Source organism: Lissotriton vulgaris, chromosome 5 (assembly GCF_964263255.1).
Source record: "Lissotriton vulgaris chromosome 5, aLisVul1.2, whole genome shotgun sequence".
NCBI lineage: Eukaryota > Metazoa > Chordata > Amphibia > Caudata > Salamandridae > Lissotriton > Lissotriton vulgaris.
The window spans coordinates 434,936,122-434,954,563 of NC_141693.1; the positions used below are offsets into that span (position 1 = coordinate 434,936,122).

Consider the following 18,442-nt stretch of genomic DNA (forward strand, 5'->3'; position numbering starts at 1 on the left):
TCAACAGAAACAGGCATTTGTCAGTATGCCACGTATATTAGCAAGTAAGAGATGGTAACCTCAGTTACTTCTACCCCAGCGGAGGAATATGTATGTGTGAAACCTATGGGGCCAGACCACAGATGCTGCTGGGGAGAGGAAGGAGAAATACATTTCCCATAATTCTAAGAGGCGCGCATGCAATCCCATGGACGCATACGGGATGACATAGCAGCATGCACAGGACCGGATATCGCGCGGAATCCTTGGAAAACATGGGTAGCTTCTCAGTGAACTATCAAAAGCGGGGAAGAGCAGAGCGAGACTAGGTGTAACGGAGGAAGTGCACCCTTGGAGTAGTAAGTGGACTACGAGATTCTTTATCGCTAACAAGCAAGATAAAGAGGAGGATCTCTTACTAGTATGTGACCCCTAACAAGTATTATTGATCTATCTGTTATAGAGTGACTACAGGGACGTGCACTCAGGCCTGTCCTTTGAAGGGGTGACATTGGATGCCCTTTTGGGCAAGCATAGCTATAAGATTGGTTCACAGCATGCTCCTCGAGTGATTTTTGTGTGTAATAATTCAATAGAGACGTTCACAATGTCTTACCAAATAACGGCATGTTATTTTGAATGTTAAGAAGCAGTGTGTCTGTCCATCAGCCATTACAAAAGTGTGAAAGAGGCTTGCGTTTTATGTTTGTAATTTTGCATGTATAAAGTATGATCCATTTGTTGATCTCTCTTCTCTCTTTGAAAAACAGGTATTCATAGAAGCTCCCATGACAAGCAAGTACGCCCGTGTGTTTTTATGTTGTTTGTCTTAAAGATCACTGACTAGTTGGACTAGGGATATGGGACATAGTGATGAATAGAGAGTGGAGCACTAGTATTAGTCCTGATGAAAGCCCCGGACCCCGAGTGGCCTGCAGATCGAGGGCTGAAACATGCCGACAGTAATTATAGAGTAGAGATATAATACCCAAGTTATAACATCCATGCAGTTTTTTACCCATTCCATGGGCACCTTAAAATATAGGGATACAGGGATGCATGCTAGATATTTTTATCTTAAAATATCTGGACCCCATCGTAGAGAAGTGCTCCCTAAAATACAGTCAAGCCCATCCTTCTTTATGGGGACCAGGATGAGACCGGTTGATGAAGCATGACACATAGGGTGTGTGAGGGTCACAAATAAAACCCACTAGGGATGCGCCACATCCAGAGCCTGGGAGCCAGGTAGGCAAAGGAGCGCCCTCCGCTTCGGACTCTTTTTATTCTTGCTATAGCCAGAAGAGATGGATTGTTTGATCGTAAGTCCCATGCGTTTTGGTAAGGAACAATGAGTTGCTTCAGAATATGTGGCCTCTGAACATGCCTTACTTTGTGGACTATACAAAAAGACTTAACCTCAATTCTCTTCCTTACAGGCAGCCAGTGAAGGCTGGCCAGTGCCGGTTGTGCTGAATGGAATTTAGGGATATTAAGCAAGACTCTGTCTGCGACATTTTGTATCACGTGTAGTTTTTTACTGACATACATAGGGCTCACAAGATAAAGAGAATTGCGATTGTCCAGAAGTGACATAATACGTTCTTGGATGACAATTCTACGGATGTCGATGGGAAATCATCTGATAGTCTTCCTGAAGGCTCTTATAAGTCCAAAGCATGAGCGGCCAATTTCTTTTTTTTTTTTTTTTTTTTAAGTTTTTGAAAACCTTTATTGTGCATAGTAAGCATACAAATACGGGCCCACAACCATACAGGCCGGCCTCGAAAGCAGTCTGTAGCACAAAAAGTAAGAATAGACCATCTCAGCGGTCCCCAAGAAAACCCAAACGATAAGTGTCCAAGACGTGAGACAAATAGAGCAGGACCGCTAGGCAGAGGAGAAGTGAGGTTAATTTTTAAAAGTTTTGTAGATAAGAAGGATCAGATGCATTCAATCCACCGAGAGCAATTGGCAGGCAACGAACCTGCGATTTAGCAGTAAAACGAGGGAAAGACATGAAAAGCGACAAAGGATAATAATCATCAGAATAGCTGCACAATAAACAGTACATATTGGCCATCGCCCGCCCACGGACTCAGTACACCCAAATCCATTAGAATGACAATATCAACAGCAGATAGAATAGGTATCGCTACCCCAAGGCACCTGAAAACCCAAAGGAAGAGAAAGAAAAAGGAAGAAAGAGGAGACGAGAAAAATAAGGCCCATAGAAACTGAAACTGAAACAAAATCCCTACCCCCAACCCCCCACCCTGCACGTATGCGGAGGCTACGGCCAACCCCCCCCCTAGCAACGTGCCTGTCGCCCACAAACCGAACCCGAAATTTAGAATAGAAAAGGGAAGAAAAGAAAAGCAAGAAAGAAGAAAAAAGAAAAACGTATTACACATAAGACCGGAGGAGGGCCAGCGGATATTCCCAAGACTACCATCACATATCACTCCGGCTGCCCGATCCCAGACCCCGCGACCAATACAATACCCATATACACTATCCCCGGCAGTCCATCAGCATCCCAGCAGTGCAAGCAAAAACAGTTCGAGCATACGAGGAGACAACCTCATCCCTGCCCCCTGCGATGCGAAGCAGCGACATAGTCCAGCCTCATGGTAGACATCTTGGAGGAGGCGAGCAAGCAAAGTGACCACATCCGAGCGGGGGGGTGTCCATCAAAGTCCATCCAACACACAGCCACGTTGATAACAATAGTACAGGAGGATGTAGCGCCCTTTAGTGAACTACCAGGTTTGGCAAGCCCAGTCAGTAGGAACCACTCCAGGATAGAAGAGCAAGTCGTGCCAGTGCCCCCGCGAGGAGTTGCCAAACATGGCGCCCAGGCATTTTTCCCCAGCCACATCGCATCTCCAGAGACTTCAAGCCTCCTCGAGGAAGTAACAGCTGGCACCCCAGCAGCAGTAGGGTCTCGAACCCCCAATGTGTCAGTAGCAACCGGAGAGGAGGGAAAGAGGGTAGAAGCTGGGTGTGGCATAGTGTCCTGCTCCCAAAGGCATCCGCGTTCAGGCAAGGGTGTCGTCGATAGAATCCCATCCAGCCGATCTCCCAATTCGCGGCCAGCGACACCAAAAGCCGCTCTTAAAGTACATAGGGCTCCCAGGATGTCGCCAAGCAGTACCGGTTTAACAGGGAGAAGGGACACAGTATTTCCACTGGGCAAACGGTCGCAGTACCGTCCCGGGATACGGCCGCCATCACCCTCCACAGGCAGCTGGTCACTACGCCGATATACACCATGGCACTGCCCAGCCGAGGGGACAGGGGAGACACACTCCATGATCACTCAGTGCCAATGCAGCGTGGGCAGACGTCCGCGTATGCAAAAGCAGCCCGGGAGCCGCCGTCACGGGAGAGAAAGGCAAGCTGTAAAATGGCGCCCGGCACTACTCGCCAAGAAACAAAGTAGCAGGTCAGCCGTCCCCGGGCTGAGGATTGGATACAATGTTGCCTCCGCAGCGGCGGCGCCCAAAGCCTGCGAAGCGGTAAGGCAAGATGCAGGGGGCAAGACGCGCTTGCCACGCGTAGTCAGTCTATTCCGATCTGCCTGGAATGGCGGCCGTCGTTGTGGACAGGGCCGGTCAGCGGGAGAACAAAGAACCAGCACAGCCGCGCAGCGCCAGGAGGAGGCGGAGGCGTCTCGGCACTCTCGCCACTCTCGCAGCCGGGATCGAGCAGAGAAGCACATCGGCAGGATCGGGTTCGCCTCCCGTTTCCGCTACCGCCACTCGTGTGCAGGATGAAGTACAGGATGAGGCGGAAAACGGGAGAAAGGCAAGAGGGTCGGCGGAGCCGAGAGATCAGGCGGCCATCATGGTTTCGAGCCAGGCTCCTCCCCCGAGCGGCCAATTTCTTGGCTTGTGCTGCCATGGTAAGGTTCTTATCAAATAATAATCTCAGGCTTTTGATCTCATCTTTTGGGGTGGGACGATGGCCCAGACAAAGGCCAAGAGAAATTATTCCAATGAGAGGGATTATTTTCCACCAGCATAACCTCGCCATTGAGTTTGAGATGGCTGTTATGGATCCGCATTTGTACCTGCTCCATACATTCCATCAACATGGTCTCGTTTTGTTGAGTATTGCAGGTGAGGGAGACTATCTGTTTTGTCCGCATATGAGACCACTGCAAATCCTGCTGGACAGAGGATGTCAGCTAGAGGACGCATTTATACATTAAAAAGAGTAGGGCTCAGGAAAGAGCCCTGGGGAACTCTGCATTTGAGCTGATGTACTTCTGACAGACAGTGTCCCTCTCGAAATTGAAAGCTTCTGTTTTCCAAGAAGGAAACCAGCCAGCTCAGTGCTTTATCCTTGTGTGGGCACATCCTCTACTTTGTATGGTTAGAGTTGTCTATGTGGAAATAACAAAAATCATCAATTGGGATAAAAATCACTTTCCCCATTACTCTGAGTGCACTGCTCACAGCACCTGATACCACTAGTTATCATTTTTGCCAATACTTCCTCCTTGGAGAACACCTAAACCCCACTTTTAAAATTGATGTAAAATCAAAATAATTTCTGACCAACGTTACAGCCCAGTTTGCTTTATAATTGACCGTTTGTCAAAACATTCCCAAAATTCCCTTAATCTAGGAGATCTCCCAGCCATGAAGTAATATTTAAATCACAGCACATTATCAATAATGTAACTGGACATATGTGCTTTAGAAACCACTATTTACCATAATAGATTCCCAAAATGATTTTGGGGCAGGACCCTGGAAGTTGACTAATGCTGCTGACCCAAAGAGTTCATCAAGCGCTATCTATGGTTAAATTCCTTGCGAAACATTATCCTCAACTCATGCAAAATGTGCTTTAAATCGTAATCCACTCTGACCAAAGGTACTTTCCTGATGATGTCCTTTAAAATGATTTCTCACAAAATGACCAATATTTTTCTCCAGGATGAACCAGTCATTTAAAAGCACAGACATTTCTAATGGGAGAGTAACAGTATTTTCCCATGATCACCTAAGCATGACTTGCTTTATAGTTGCAAAAAAATATACAAATTTAACAAGAAACGTCTGTTCATTTGCAGTACTGGGCCTTTTAAATACCTGGTCTAACCAGTGATGATGGCTCACCATAGACGGTTCTGACATACCAAAAGTAACACGAGGAAGACCCACCCAACTGCTCAGAAATTATGTTGTCATTTCCTAATCGTTTTTTGGCCAATCTTACTGGCCCTAGGTACCTTAAAATGATCAACCTATTTAAAAACCAAACGTCCAAAATAATTTGCTGGTGGTCCCCATATCCACTTTGGACCGATCTTACTGATCTGGTGTGCTCTAAACGGCTAATTGCATCCTAGAATGTGCCAATCCTTCCTAGTGAATGAACACCAACCTCCCCCAAACCCTTGTACATCAGTGTTCACAGGATAGCCACTGGTAACCAAAACTATTGGCCCAAATGACTTAGTGCAACATTTACCAGCCCCTCTCGCACCAATAAAGTGATCTCCTTATCATACCGGCTTCAACATTTTTAATTATCAATTGTGCTTTAAAGTCCGCACCGCTGTTCCAAAACGATTTCCAAGGGAGTTCCGCCTCACCCTATCCCACCCTACCCTCTAAAGGAGCTTGCAGCTTTTTACAAATAGCGCCCCCATTTTGAAAATTGACCGGTATGAGAATGCACTGTTGCACAACAAGCACCACCTTTCACTTTCATGTCCACCAAAATTTGGAATTCACATCATGCTAGACGCTTTTCACCATACAAAATGTAATTTTCCTTATGACACGCTGAGTAGGACAAACCAGACATGGACTTATGATCCGCAGATTACACCCTAATATCTGCAGTGAGCATATTTACCCCCTGAGCTATCAGACTAGAGCAGACTCATGGTTGTTTATATATCTTCATTTTCATGCTCACTTCTCTGGTTGGTGAACCTACAGGAGATATTCAATGCACCACCTCGATTACCGCCGCTTGTGCAGCTGCATTAGAGACGTGCCACACATAATGAGTGCTGTGTGGAAGTGACCCCTGAGCAGTCACAGACCCTCTTTATTTAACCCATCACCAGCGGGATCCCCGGTGCATATAACCAAAGAGACGTACAAGCCTGGTGGTTCCCTACACTTACCTCAAGATGCTTCTGGTGTTGCTGACCCTCACTGAAGGCGGGTTGGTGGGAACGTTCATCTTGAGTCAGCCCTCCTCAAACCACGATCTGTCAGGTCAAGCAGTGGATGTGACCTGTGGAAACAAGAAAGAGGTTGACTGATGAATATAGCTCTGTGTGCCGGAGACAGCATCCACTGTCATATTTTCTGACTGCACACTATGTTAACACATTGGTCATGAAATCTGCATGCAGCCACAAACATGATTGTACATTTACCTCTTGAGATGCACACACCAACAAGTGTGCCATAATTACAGTAAATGGTCAACGCACATACTGTCTGCACATGCCTACTGTTGTAGGTGATGTGATTTTGAAACGTGGCTAGGTCAGACCTTGCGCAATAGTATTATTATAGTCAGGATACCAATAGTTTCTAAAGGGTGCTCGAGGGAACAGCCAGGAGACGGCAACCCAAGTTTAAAAAAATCCTCTGTTACCAAAGGTACACAAAGAACAAATATAAAACAAAATCCCGTTCCCGAGCAAAAGGCAAATGAGTAATCAAAGGTATATCATCTGGAAATCAAGCCAAGAAAGTATCAGTCCAAATCTTGTGTGTGAATATTCTTCTTTATTTTCTCATCCTGTTCACAACCGTAGATGTATTACACATGGTTCATGACCGCAGATCAGCATAGTTGGTGTAGCCAAAATATAGCCAACACATGTTTCGTCTTGGGTATATCACCCAACGACTTCCTCAGGGCTACAATAACAATAATAAGAAGCATACACTCAGATGGTGTTAAGTGTTGCTTGTACACAGATAGTTATTGCTTAAATGACAATCAGCTAGACGTTGAAATTGTCTAGCACAAGCAGAGTCCATAGGAAGATATAGGGAAATCAGAGGAGAAGACCACCGGAAGATCCACCCAGTGAAGAAATAGGGGGATTTAGGGGAGTGAAAGAGACAAAGAGGTCACAGAGGAATTATAGGGTTGAGGGTTAAAGATAACATGCCGTTAAGTGTCAAATAATATTGTCAAGTAAACAAAATAGTGTTCGTCCATCCAAATCATTGTGCACAAACTCATACAACACAGAGTAATTATAAGTGAGCAAACAGACACCCAACATGTGCAGTATTCTGAATACACAGGATGGAGGACATCCCATCACGAAGAAAATGCTTTTAAACAAGACCCAGCCTCATCAGTGATGATGGCTCACCATAAATGCTACTGACATGCCAAAAATACCCACAGGGAGATCCACCCACCCACTCTGTAATCATGTTGAAATTTCCTGCTCCTTTTCTTTACCAATGTAACCGGCCTAGGTACCTTTTTTAGGTCTTGACTATTATATTTGAGGTTTCGTAAGATTCTCAGGTTACATTTTGACCTCGGACTCCATTTTAGATTACGGGTTCCATTTTATATGGCCGCCATTTTATGTTGCCTTCACGTAGGCTCGAGCAAGGAGCCCGGCGAACGAAGTAGTTTGACCGTGTTGGTCCACATACATATTAACTTGCCCTTTTCCTGACATGAGAAGTGAACTTTAGGAGCCTGGCCTTTCACCTGAAACTGACCTCGCAGAGCCAATTTCCCTAGCAGATCGTTGTCTTACTTTTCCAATCATCATTCAAGACATTTGTTAACTCTTAGTTCTCTTACATTTACGTTATCTTACACATCAGCTATAACTACTTTTCTTTATTGTTTCGCACCACCACAGCACCACTCAGCACAACCGCAGCATCACTCAGCGCAACCGCAGCATCACTCAGCGCAACCGCAGCATCACTCAGCGCAACCGCAGCATCACTCAGCGCAACCGCAGCATCACTCAGCGCAACCGCAGCATCACTCAGCGCAACAGCAGCATCACTCAGCGCAACAGCAGCATCACTCAGCGCAACAGCAGCATCACTCAGCGCAACAGCAGCATCACTCAGCGCAACAGCAGCATCACTCAGCGCAACCGCAGCATTACTAAGCGCAACCGCAGCATCACTAAGCGCAACCGCAGCATCACTAAGTGCAACCGCAGCATCACTAAGTGCAACTGCAGCATCACTAAGTGCAACCACAGCATCACTCAGTGTAACCACAGCATCACTCAGCGTAACCACAGCATCACTCAGCACCACCACAGCATCACTGGTTCAAATATGTTCTCTCAATGTTTCAAGCTGTATTACAAAGGTCACAAAAAGATGTTAATATTTCACTTATGGGGGGAGGAGCTTCGCGGGCGACCAAGATGGCCGCGTAAGCTCGGAGCTCCGTGAACCGTCCGACCCACCACAACTCTCCTGCCTGAAATCCTGATCCACGTTGGTGGAATTGTAATGCTGGTGGCCTGCTGAGGTGGGGGCTGCAATCGGCTTCCGAATCGGTGGATCCTGAGCAGAGTTACATCGAGCTGAACTTCGCTCCGTGACGGTGCCATTGTCCCTCTGGACTTCGTCACTTCGCATGATCGGACTGCGTAGTGCCCGCCTGCCGCCCTCGTTGGTGAAGTAACTGTGCTCCTGCTTGAGCCTTCCACACCCTGGTCTTGCCTCCTTGATCCGTCCGCCTTACGGCTGTGGACCCATACCTGTTGCCACCTCGCCTTTGTTCTCACGTACCCATCATGGCGGGCAGAGGTGATCCGGATAGGGCATCGAATAAAGGTGGTCGGGGCAAATCGCAAACGCAGAATAATCGCATGGAGCGTTATGTGAATCTCAAGTCGCCACCTACATCTGGAGCTGTCTCTAAAGGGACCCCATCGACGAGCCCACCGGATGGATCGGACCCCACCCTTGTGGACATCATGGGTGTCATCACTGGCCTCCGGGCCGACATGCAGCAGCAGCATGAGACCCTGACTCATAAAGTGGACTCCATGGCTGTTGATATCACCCTCATAAGGGCCGATTTGGGCAAGACCAACGAGCGTGTGAAGACTCTCGACATCAAGACCGCCAGCCTAACCTCGGACGTTTCCGAGTTACAGACTGAGGTCCGCAATCTGCGGATGTCCGCTGATCAATTCTCAAGGCGGCTGGAGGACTTTGAGGGGCGAGCCAGGCGGCAGAACGTCCGCATAGTAGGGGTACCGGAGGGATCCGAGAATGACGCTGCTGACCTATTCGTGGAGGACTTGGTTAAGACTCATTTGGCGCCCTCTGGACTGAGTAACTTTTTCTCTGTGGAGCGTGCCCACCGTGTACCGGGGGGCCCGCCGAAAACGGGAGCGTCGCCGCGACCGATTGTGGCGCGCCTCCTCAACTTCAGAGATCGGGACGCGATCCTCCAAGCTTCCAGATCGCATGGCCCACTTCATTATCAAAATGCGGAGGTGCACTTCTATCCGGACTTCACCAGGCTGGTGCAGCGTCAGCGCTTGAGTTACGCGGGGGTAAAGAGACGCCTTAGGGACTTGGGTCTCAAGTACTCAATGATGTTCCCTGCGAAACTCCGTATTGAACACAAGGGACGTGCCCTCTTTTTTGACTATCCTGAAAATGTCAGTGAATGGTTGGACACCGTCTCGCCTGCTCGTGACGAACAGGAGGATGAAGCTGGAGGCGCCTCGGGCGGAGCGGCAAGAATGAACTAGGAGCTGAGGCCACCCCCGCCTCGAATGACCGCCGGACTGGTTTCTTTGCTGTTTAATGTCTCTCCTTCATTTACAGGGTGGGTGGCGGGACGTTTTCACGGGGATTCCTTACTCCTCTGGGTCTTTCGTAGAGTAGTTAATGGGGCGACAGGCACACTGCTGGTTGGGGGGGCTTTTTAGTCTACTGCAGGGGTGCAGGGTGGGGGGTTTGTTGGGGACAGTTATTTTGTGTGTTGTTTTCTCCTTACTTTCTTTAGTGTGGCAATGGGACATTGGTGCTCCTGAACTGTTTTTGATGCGGGTGTCTTTGGGCATTGGGTTGGGCGAGCAGTGGGGGGATGGGGGGTAGGATGTTAAGAATTCTCAGTTGGAATGTCAACGGGTTGGGTGACCGGATTAAGAGAGGGGTGGTGATACAACTGATTAAACGGCACATGCCAGATATTGTCCTTCTTCAGGAGACGCACTTGGTGGGCACCGCTTGTAAAGCTTTGAATCTTAAAGGTTACAAAATGGTGGCGCACTCGGGGTTCTCTTCCGGCTCCCGGGGGGCGGGCATCCTCGTGCGCGCGTCCCTTCCCCTAGAGATAGAGGTCACCTTGATTGATGACAGGGGGCGGTACGCTGCCGTGGCTGGTAGATGAGAAGGGCGTTCCCAGACGTTGCTTTCTGTGTACGTCCCTCCGGGGCTCCAATCTAGCACTTTTCAGGACCTTGGTGGTGCCATCTTGTCTTTGCCGGCTGGCCGGTTGATAGTGGGGGGTGACTTTAATTCAGTTTGCTCTGGTCTGCTTGATCGCCAACCGCCCCGCGACCTACGTAACCCACAGATGTGGCTGCCCTCCTTTCTCGAGTCCATGGGTCTGATAGACGGGTGGCGACTTTTACATCCCACGCTCCGTCAATTTTCCTTTCTATCGGGTGCACACAGGAGTCTCTCTCGCATTGATTATGTCCTCACATTGGCTTCGGACGCACTGGCCGTCTCCGAAGCCCGCTTTCTGGCGCGGGGCATCTCTGATCACTCCCCGCTATGGGTCTCTTTCGACTTTGGAGTGGTCCTGTTGGAACGACCGGTCGCGGTCAACCCGTGGTATTTTCGTAACTTCAAGACCCGCTCCCTCCTGGCCAAAGCCATTGATCTTTATTTCTCCGAGAACGTGGGCTCGGTGAGGTCGGCCGTTACGCTTTGGGAGGCCTTCAAGACGGTGCTCCGTGGTGAAGCCCAGGCGCTTATCGCTGAGGCCCGCCGGACTAGGGATTCTGACATGTTGGTTGTTGAACGGGAGGTCTTGCGTCTCGAGGCCCAGCTGGGGCCCGAACCGGAACCCTCTGTCCTGCATACCCTCTCGCTGAAACAAGCGGAGTACCAGGCCTTGGCTACGAATGCCGCGCTCGCCCTAGCCAAGGAACAGCGAGGCCGCATCTATGATGTGGGCGATAAGGCCGGGAAGTTGCTGGCTTGGTTGGACAGAAGGGAGATGGCCAGCCGTGTGGTGCCCGAACTCCTCGGTGAGGGCGGTGTGGTCCTTACGGACCCCAGTGCTATCGTCGACTCATTCGCAGGCTACTTTCGGGGGGTCTATGAGTCTGCCTCGGACTTTTCGGAGGCGGACTCGTCGGCCTTCCTTTCTAATATTGACCTACCCTGCCTTTCCGAGGAAGAGAGAGCGGACTTGGATAGAGACATCACCGCTGACGAGATTGACCTTGCGATCCGCTCCCTGCGGACCGGAAAGGCCTCCGGGCCTAACGGCATACCGGTGGAACTGTACAAAATTCGCTCGGACGCGGTCTCCCCGCACCTCCGTAAAATGTTCTTGGAATCCTTTGAGAGGGGCTGTCTCCCTCTGGATCAACGCCTGGCTACCATCGTGGTCATCCACAAGGAGGGTAAGCCACGGGACGTCTGTCGATCGTACCGTCCTATCTCTCTCCTTAACGTGGAACCCAAGGTCCTCGCCAAGCTGCTTGCCAACCGACTGATTGGCGTCATTAGCGACCTCGTGCACCCCGACCAGTCGGGATTTATCCCCCACCGAAACACTGCACTCAATTTGCGACGCCTCCATGGTGTCATAGCCAGGGCCCACACTCTCGAAGAGCCGGCTGTCCTTGCGTCCCTCGACGCCACTATGGCCTTCGACTCGCTCGAATGGCCATACCTCTGGGCAGTGCTGACCAAACTCGGGTTCGGACCGGTCTTTGTGAGCTGGGTGAAGCTACTGTACGCTGACCCTATGGCTAATGTTACTGTCAACGGTCGCCTGTCGGCGCCATTCCCCCTACGTCGGGGTACTAGACAGGGTTGCCCCCTTTCACCCCTTCTGTTTGCCTTGGCCCTTGAACCGCTTGCAGCTTTACTGCGTGTGCATCCTGACTTGTGAGGCATTACATGGGCCCCTGGCTTCGAAGACAGGGTCTCCCTGTATGCTGATGATATCCTGCTCTACCTGACTTCCCCCTGCAGGTCCCTTATTGTGGCCTGCGATGTGATCAGACTTTTCGGGCGGTACTCTGGCCTGATTATCAACTGGGCCAAGTCCTCCCTATATGTCCTCAAGGGAGATACTCCACGTCTCCCCAGAGGCTGCAAGATTCAGATTGCCACGCGCGGCTTCAAGTACCTGGGCATCTATATCTCTGGTAACCCCAAGTTGAGGCATGACAACAATTTGCTCCCCCCCCTTCAGCGGTTACGGCGTGATGTGGACAGCTGGCGTAAATTGCCGCTCTCCCTGCTTGGCCGTGCCGCCCTGTTCAAGATGATGGCCCTGCCCAGGTTCCTATACGCACTCCAAAACGCCCAGGACCCGGTCCCGGCGCGCTATTTTCGTGATCTTGAAGGCCTCCTCCGGACCCTCCTCTGGGATGGCCGGCCCCGCGTTGCCATCCACAAACTCACACTCCCCTGGTACGACGGTGGCATCGCCCTCCCAGACGTGCGCCGCTACTATTGGTCTTCGCAACTAGCTGCCCTCAACCACGGCTTTTATGGTCCTGTGGGTAGCCCCGGCTATGCCATGGACAGATGGCTGATGGGCGATGGTAATTACTATCGGGCCCTATACTCGAAGTCTTTTGACCGGCGGTTGACGGGCCCCACCCGTACGGCGGTCCGCACTTGGCGAGCGGTTACTAAGGCACAGGGGTGGCAGGGCAGACTCACAAGGTTCACTCCCCTCTTTGATTCGGACATCCTGGGTAGACTATGGCACACCAAGGGATTTGATAAGTGGGACCTTATCGGCATCAGCAGGGTTGATGATATGCTCTCTAGGGGCTCAATTAAGACCTTCCCCCAGTTACAAACCGAATACCAGTTGGGCGCGACAGAGTTTTTTCGCTACGCTCAACTGAGACATGCGCTGCTTTCGGCCTCTCCGCCGGACGGCGTCATTCCTGAGAGTTCACCTTTGGAGGACAGGATACTAGATGGGCACATGCCGGACAGCGCAATCTCCCTCTCCTATAAAAAATTGATCTATGTGCGCACGGACCTCCTCCTTAGCTTGAGAGACCAGTGGGTGGCGGACGTTCTTGAATTGGACGATGAGGATTGGCAGAGCGCAGTTGCCTCCCCTAAGGAGGTTGCCATTTCCTCCCGTCTTCGCCTTGTGCAATTTAAGATCCTGCACCGGGTGTATATGACGGGACCCCGATTGATGCGCATGGGTTTCTCACCTGACGGTCTCTGTCGTAGGGGCTGCGGAGCCCTTGCCACCTTTTTACACATCCTTTGGGAATGCCCGGTGATTGCCTCCTACTGGAGGAGAGTGCATCGAGTCATGGAAGAGGTGACTGGCGTGGCTGCTCACGCGGAGGCCCGTAGATGCCTTCTGAACGTATGGGAGCCTTCTGATCACAACGTTGCGCAGACTAGATGGGTTACCCTTGAGAACATGGTGGCTAAGAGGGACATAGCTCAAAAATGGGGTGCACCTGCGGCCCCCTTGCTGGTACAGTGGAAGGCCAACATGGACTGGTGCATGTTCAGGGAGAAGACGGTTTATGTGGCCAGAGGGAGACCTCGAACTTGGACCAAAATCTGGGGAGCATGGAATAAATACAGGGGAGATGTGTGTTTACCGCCTGAATCAGACAGTCTGCATGATAATGTGTCTCCCTAGCCTGTAACGCCAACTGAGCTCTATTGTACTATACTCTCCTGTTACCTTCCCCCCCCCTCCTCCTTCCCGTTCTGGTAACTTATCCTTGGTGAACATATCCCTGCCTTCTTCCCCTACCCATCCCCGACACCCAGCGTCACACTGTCCCCACTGCCACTTTCGCGCCTGCGGGCGCCCTTTTGTTGAACTTCATCTTAATATAAAATCAACCTTCGACGATTATGTTTCAATTGTTTGACACTATTTCTCGCCTGTGAGCACTGCTGCCTTGCCTCCGGGATGTCAGGCTGAATAGCTGTGTGTTCTGTCTTCAATAAAGGTTTTCAAAAATTTTAAAAAAAAAAATTTCACTTCTGTACTTGGATTTTCTTCACAATAAAATACACTGAACATAATCTTCACAAAAGCTATTTACAAAAGTTTAAGCTATTGCCATTATAAATTACAATCACTTTTATTTAAGTATTAATTATTTAAAAAACTAAAAGCCATTGTTATTTGTAATATCAATACATCTAAGTCACGTAAATACAAAACATGTTGCATTACAAATGCTATAGGTGTCACATTTGTGAAAGTTATAACTATTGGCATTGTAAATGACAAAGCTATTAATTTAGTTATTTTCAAAAACAACACATAAATAAAAAAATTGTCATTTACAAGACCAGTAGCTCAAACTTTCCTAATGCGAGACCTATTGCAATGCAAATGCTTGTTGTCTTTTGAGAGCTTTATATAGCTTGCACTTGGTCCAAAGGTATCACGTATCAGAGTACTTTACATGCGCACCAGTTGCGTTACACAAGGACACATTCATTTTTTGTTAGGCACGGGGAGATTAAGTGATTTGCCCAGAATCACAGGAGGTTGAGCGTTGTTGCGGAGACTCAAACCCCGTTCCCCAGATTTGAGGTGAACCGCCCTAGCCGTTAGGCCACATCCTCTCCCCAAAATGATTTACCTTAAAATTATCAACTTATTAAAAAAGAAAAAACTTCCCAAGTACTTTGCTAGTGATCCCCATATCGACTTGGGACTGATCTTACCGAGCTGGTGTGCTCTAATGGGCTAAATGCATTTCAGAACGTGCAAATCCTTCCTTGTGAATGAACACCAATCTCCTCCAAACCCTTGTAAATCATTGTTCAAACGAATTCACTGGTAACCAAAACTACTGGTCCAAATGACTTGCTTTGCTTGCCGTGAGGGGAACGGCTCTTGCTGTACCTGTACCGGGTCCCGCACTCCAGCGCCAGCATCAACGCCGTGAGGGGAACAGCTTTCTGTCTCACTAGGTCCTGCACTCCAGCGCCAGCACCATCGCCGCCGCGAGGGCAGGGACTTCAATCCCCAGGTGCCCCGGCGGCTGTGGCGCACGCGTGACGACACTAGAGCGCCCGGAGGCGTGTAAAAGGAGAGGAGCGCCGAGCGCTCATTGGGAGCCTTGCTTTGCTTGCCGTGAGGGGAACGGCTCTTGCTGTACCTGTACCGGGTCCCGCACTCCAGCTCCAGCATCAACGCCGTGAGGGGAACGGCTTTCTGTCTCACTAGGTCCCGCACTCCAGTGCCAGCACCATCGCCGCCGCGAGGGCAGGGACTTCAATCCCCAGGTGCCCCGGCGGCTGTGGCGCACGAGTGACGACACCAGAGCGCCCGGAGGTGCGTAAAGGGAGAGGAGCGCAGAGCGCTCATTGGGAGCCTTGCTTTGCTTGCCGTGAGGGGAACGGCTCTTGCTGTACCTGTACGGGGTCCCGCACTCCAGCGCCAGCATCAACGCCGTGAGGGGAATGGCTTTCTGTCTCACTAGGTCCCGCACTCCAGCGCCATCGCCGCCGCGAGGGCAGGGACTTCATTCCCCAGGTGCTCCGGCTGCTGTGGCGCACGAGTGACGACACCAGAGCTCCCGGAGGCGCGTAAAGGGAGAGGAGCGCCGAGCACTCATTGGGAGCCTTGATTTTCTTGCCGTGAGGGGAACGGCTCTTGCTGTACCTGTACCGGTCCAGCACTCCAGCGCCAGCATCAACGCCATGAGGGGAACGGCTTTCTGTCTCACTAGGTCCCGCACTCCAGCGCCAGCACCATCGCCGCCGCGAGGGCAGGGACTTCAATCCCCAGGTGCCCCGGCGGCTGTGGCGCATGAGTGACAACACCAGAGCGCCCGGAGGCGTGTAAAGGGAGAGGAACGCCTCTCGCCCCGCGAGTTGCGCGTGGGAGCGCACGGGCTAAGCCCGGGCAAAGGGCGGGCCCTCTGTGGCCCTCAGAGGCCAGAAGAGGCAGGGCTGGGCCACCCCCCTTGGCAGGCCTCTTCCACCTGGACCATTTGCATTGTTATCAGGTCAGTGATAAGAGTATATTAAACTGCCTAAATATTTGTTACATAGTAAATCCCGATTAAACGTGTATTATGGGGAAAAGAACACCGGCAGTGTCTAGGCCAAAAGACGTGCATAAAATAGCAGTAACAACTTCCACCACCCCGCGGCCAAGTTTGACCGCCATTGATAAAATGCTCCAGAAGACCATTGACGTTGTTGCAACAGCCATCCAGAATACCAAAAGGCGCTTTTCGCTTCCACCAAGCCTGCCCCCTCTCTTGAATCAAGAAAACTCACTGGATTCTCTACTTGCCGCATCCTATGCAGGGCTTCCAGGCACAGACTCTAATGAGAACTGCATAATTGCGGACACGGCCCCCCTCGAACATTTTACCACGGGTAGTAGGCTATCATCAACTCCTACTATGCTCAGGTCTGATATGAACATAAGTCAAAACTCTTGTGTACCACTGGCTAATGACCCGGCACATCTAGATGGCACTGACCTATGTCCGGACCTTGATATATCAAACACTGAGAGGGACAAAAGTGACAGTATTCCTGTGCGAACCAGGGGGCAAAAAGCTAAGAGAAAATTTAAACACTTAGACACTGAGCTATCGCAAAAAAAACAGAGAAACAAGGGTGGGCGCAAGCAACGTCGGAGGATTCCTGCTTCTGTAGAGCAGAAAAGCGATAAGGGGGAAGATCAATCTAACGAAATAGATACCCACACTACAGAAGCCAGTGCAGCGATGGGGAACGAAGGATTCTAGGGGAGGATGGAGACCTTACGGACTACCCTTTTAGGGCCAATCAACCAACAAATCCTAATTATGGATAAGAGGCTGAGAGTGTTAGATGATCATGTAACAAAACTAGGCATAGGGCAAACTGTAACAAATAAATCCAATGTGAGGATATTAAGTGGAACTAGGTCCAAAAACAATGGGGTTAATACGAACACAGATGGTCACAATAAACTCATTCCCCCGATGCCAACACCAAGCACAAGCAAAAATCTACCTCCAGCCAAACATGCCCCTAATTCTAATATAACTAAGGTAGTTAGTTTGGAAGGCATGGAACAAAATGTTGATAAAAGTAAAAGGGCCCCAACTATACAAACTAAGAAGGACGCCCAAACCCGCCCAACAGTCCAACCTGAACAAAACATGGCAACCAACACGAGGAAGATACCTACCCGCATCAGCCTGCCGCCTGAATGCGGAGCGTATGTGTTGGTTTTAGTCATGTGCCCAAACTAAGGAATGACCAAGAGGAAAACCCCATCACCCTCAAAAATAGGATCCTCCATTGGCTATCCATAAATTGCAATTTCCCAATGGAAGGAGCTAGGGAGATTATCCAAACACAAAGAGTCGGGTGGGTGGGCCCGTTGAGAAAAAAGTTTGAGGGGGATTGCATAATTATAAATTTCAGGTCCCGTCAATGGGCTCAAAAAACCCTTGCTAATGCCCCACTGCCCTCACCTTGGGAATTTAACACAACTTTGCTCCCTCTGGGCTACTTTTACAGACACCTAATAGACCCAAACTTTAACCCCGGGAATAACCCGGCTGTGTGCTATCAGGATCCAAATCTTGGTACCAGGAATAAACTCCCATTGCACCAATTGAATCAAGATTATAGCTTTATGAACGGCCCTGCCCAGTGTCATCAGGCCACATTCCCAGCACACCCGATGCCACACCCATACTTTCCCATCATTCCCCTATACAACCACAATGAGAGGCCATACCTAAGGACAAATTTAAACCGGAACTTGCCTCAGAATGAGTTGAGGTCCATATATAACATCCCAACCTACAACCGGTTTGAACATGCCTTCTCAAAATTAGAAGATCAGGACTGACTGGGGAATAGGAGAGGTAACATTGGATGTCCAGAAGAAAGTAATGACAATGAGGAATATTTATTACCAACACTAGGCAACATAACCCAGGAAATAGTAGCGCACCACCACACTGCCACATCCATAGCCATACAAGAGGATGTAACTCCTACACTAACTCTAAGCGGAGCACAGTTATGAGTGTTAGGAGCAAGTCAGCTAGCCGCTCTAATCACTGTGACTTGTCAATCCTTAGCTGGAACGTGGCGGGTTAGAATCAAGATTGTCAGACCCACAATGGGTCCAGCTATTGGATGGTAAAGACATTATTATGTTTCAGGAGACATGGGCTGTTGGGAATCTACACATAGAGGGCTAACATTGTTTTAGTGTGACAGCACCT

The 18,442-nt window shown here is 49.9% G+C and overlaps 1 protein-coding gene across 1 annotated transcript in view; it reads right to left on the minus strand.

The window, feature by feature from the left end:
- The window catches only part of RASSF4 (Ras association domain family member 4), a 568,816-nt gene that overhangs the window by 234,795 nt on the left and 315,579 nt on the right, over nucleotides 1-18,442 (minus strand). The window contains exon 3 of the mRNA XM_086921856.1: nucleotides 6,134-6,246. Coding sequence (XP_086777982.1) covers nucleotides 6,134-6,192 — 59 coding nt within the window. The 5' untranslated portion in view covers nucleotides 6,193-6,246. The remainder of the gene's footprint in view (nucleotides 1-6,133; nucleotides 6,247-18,442) is intronic.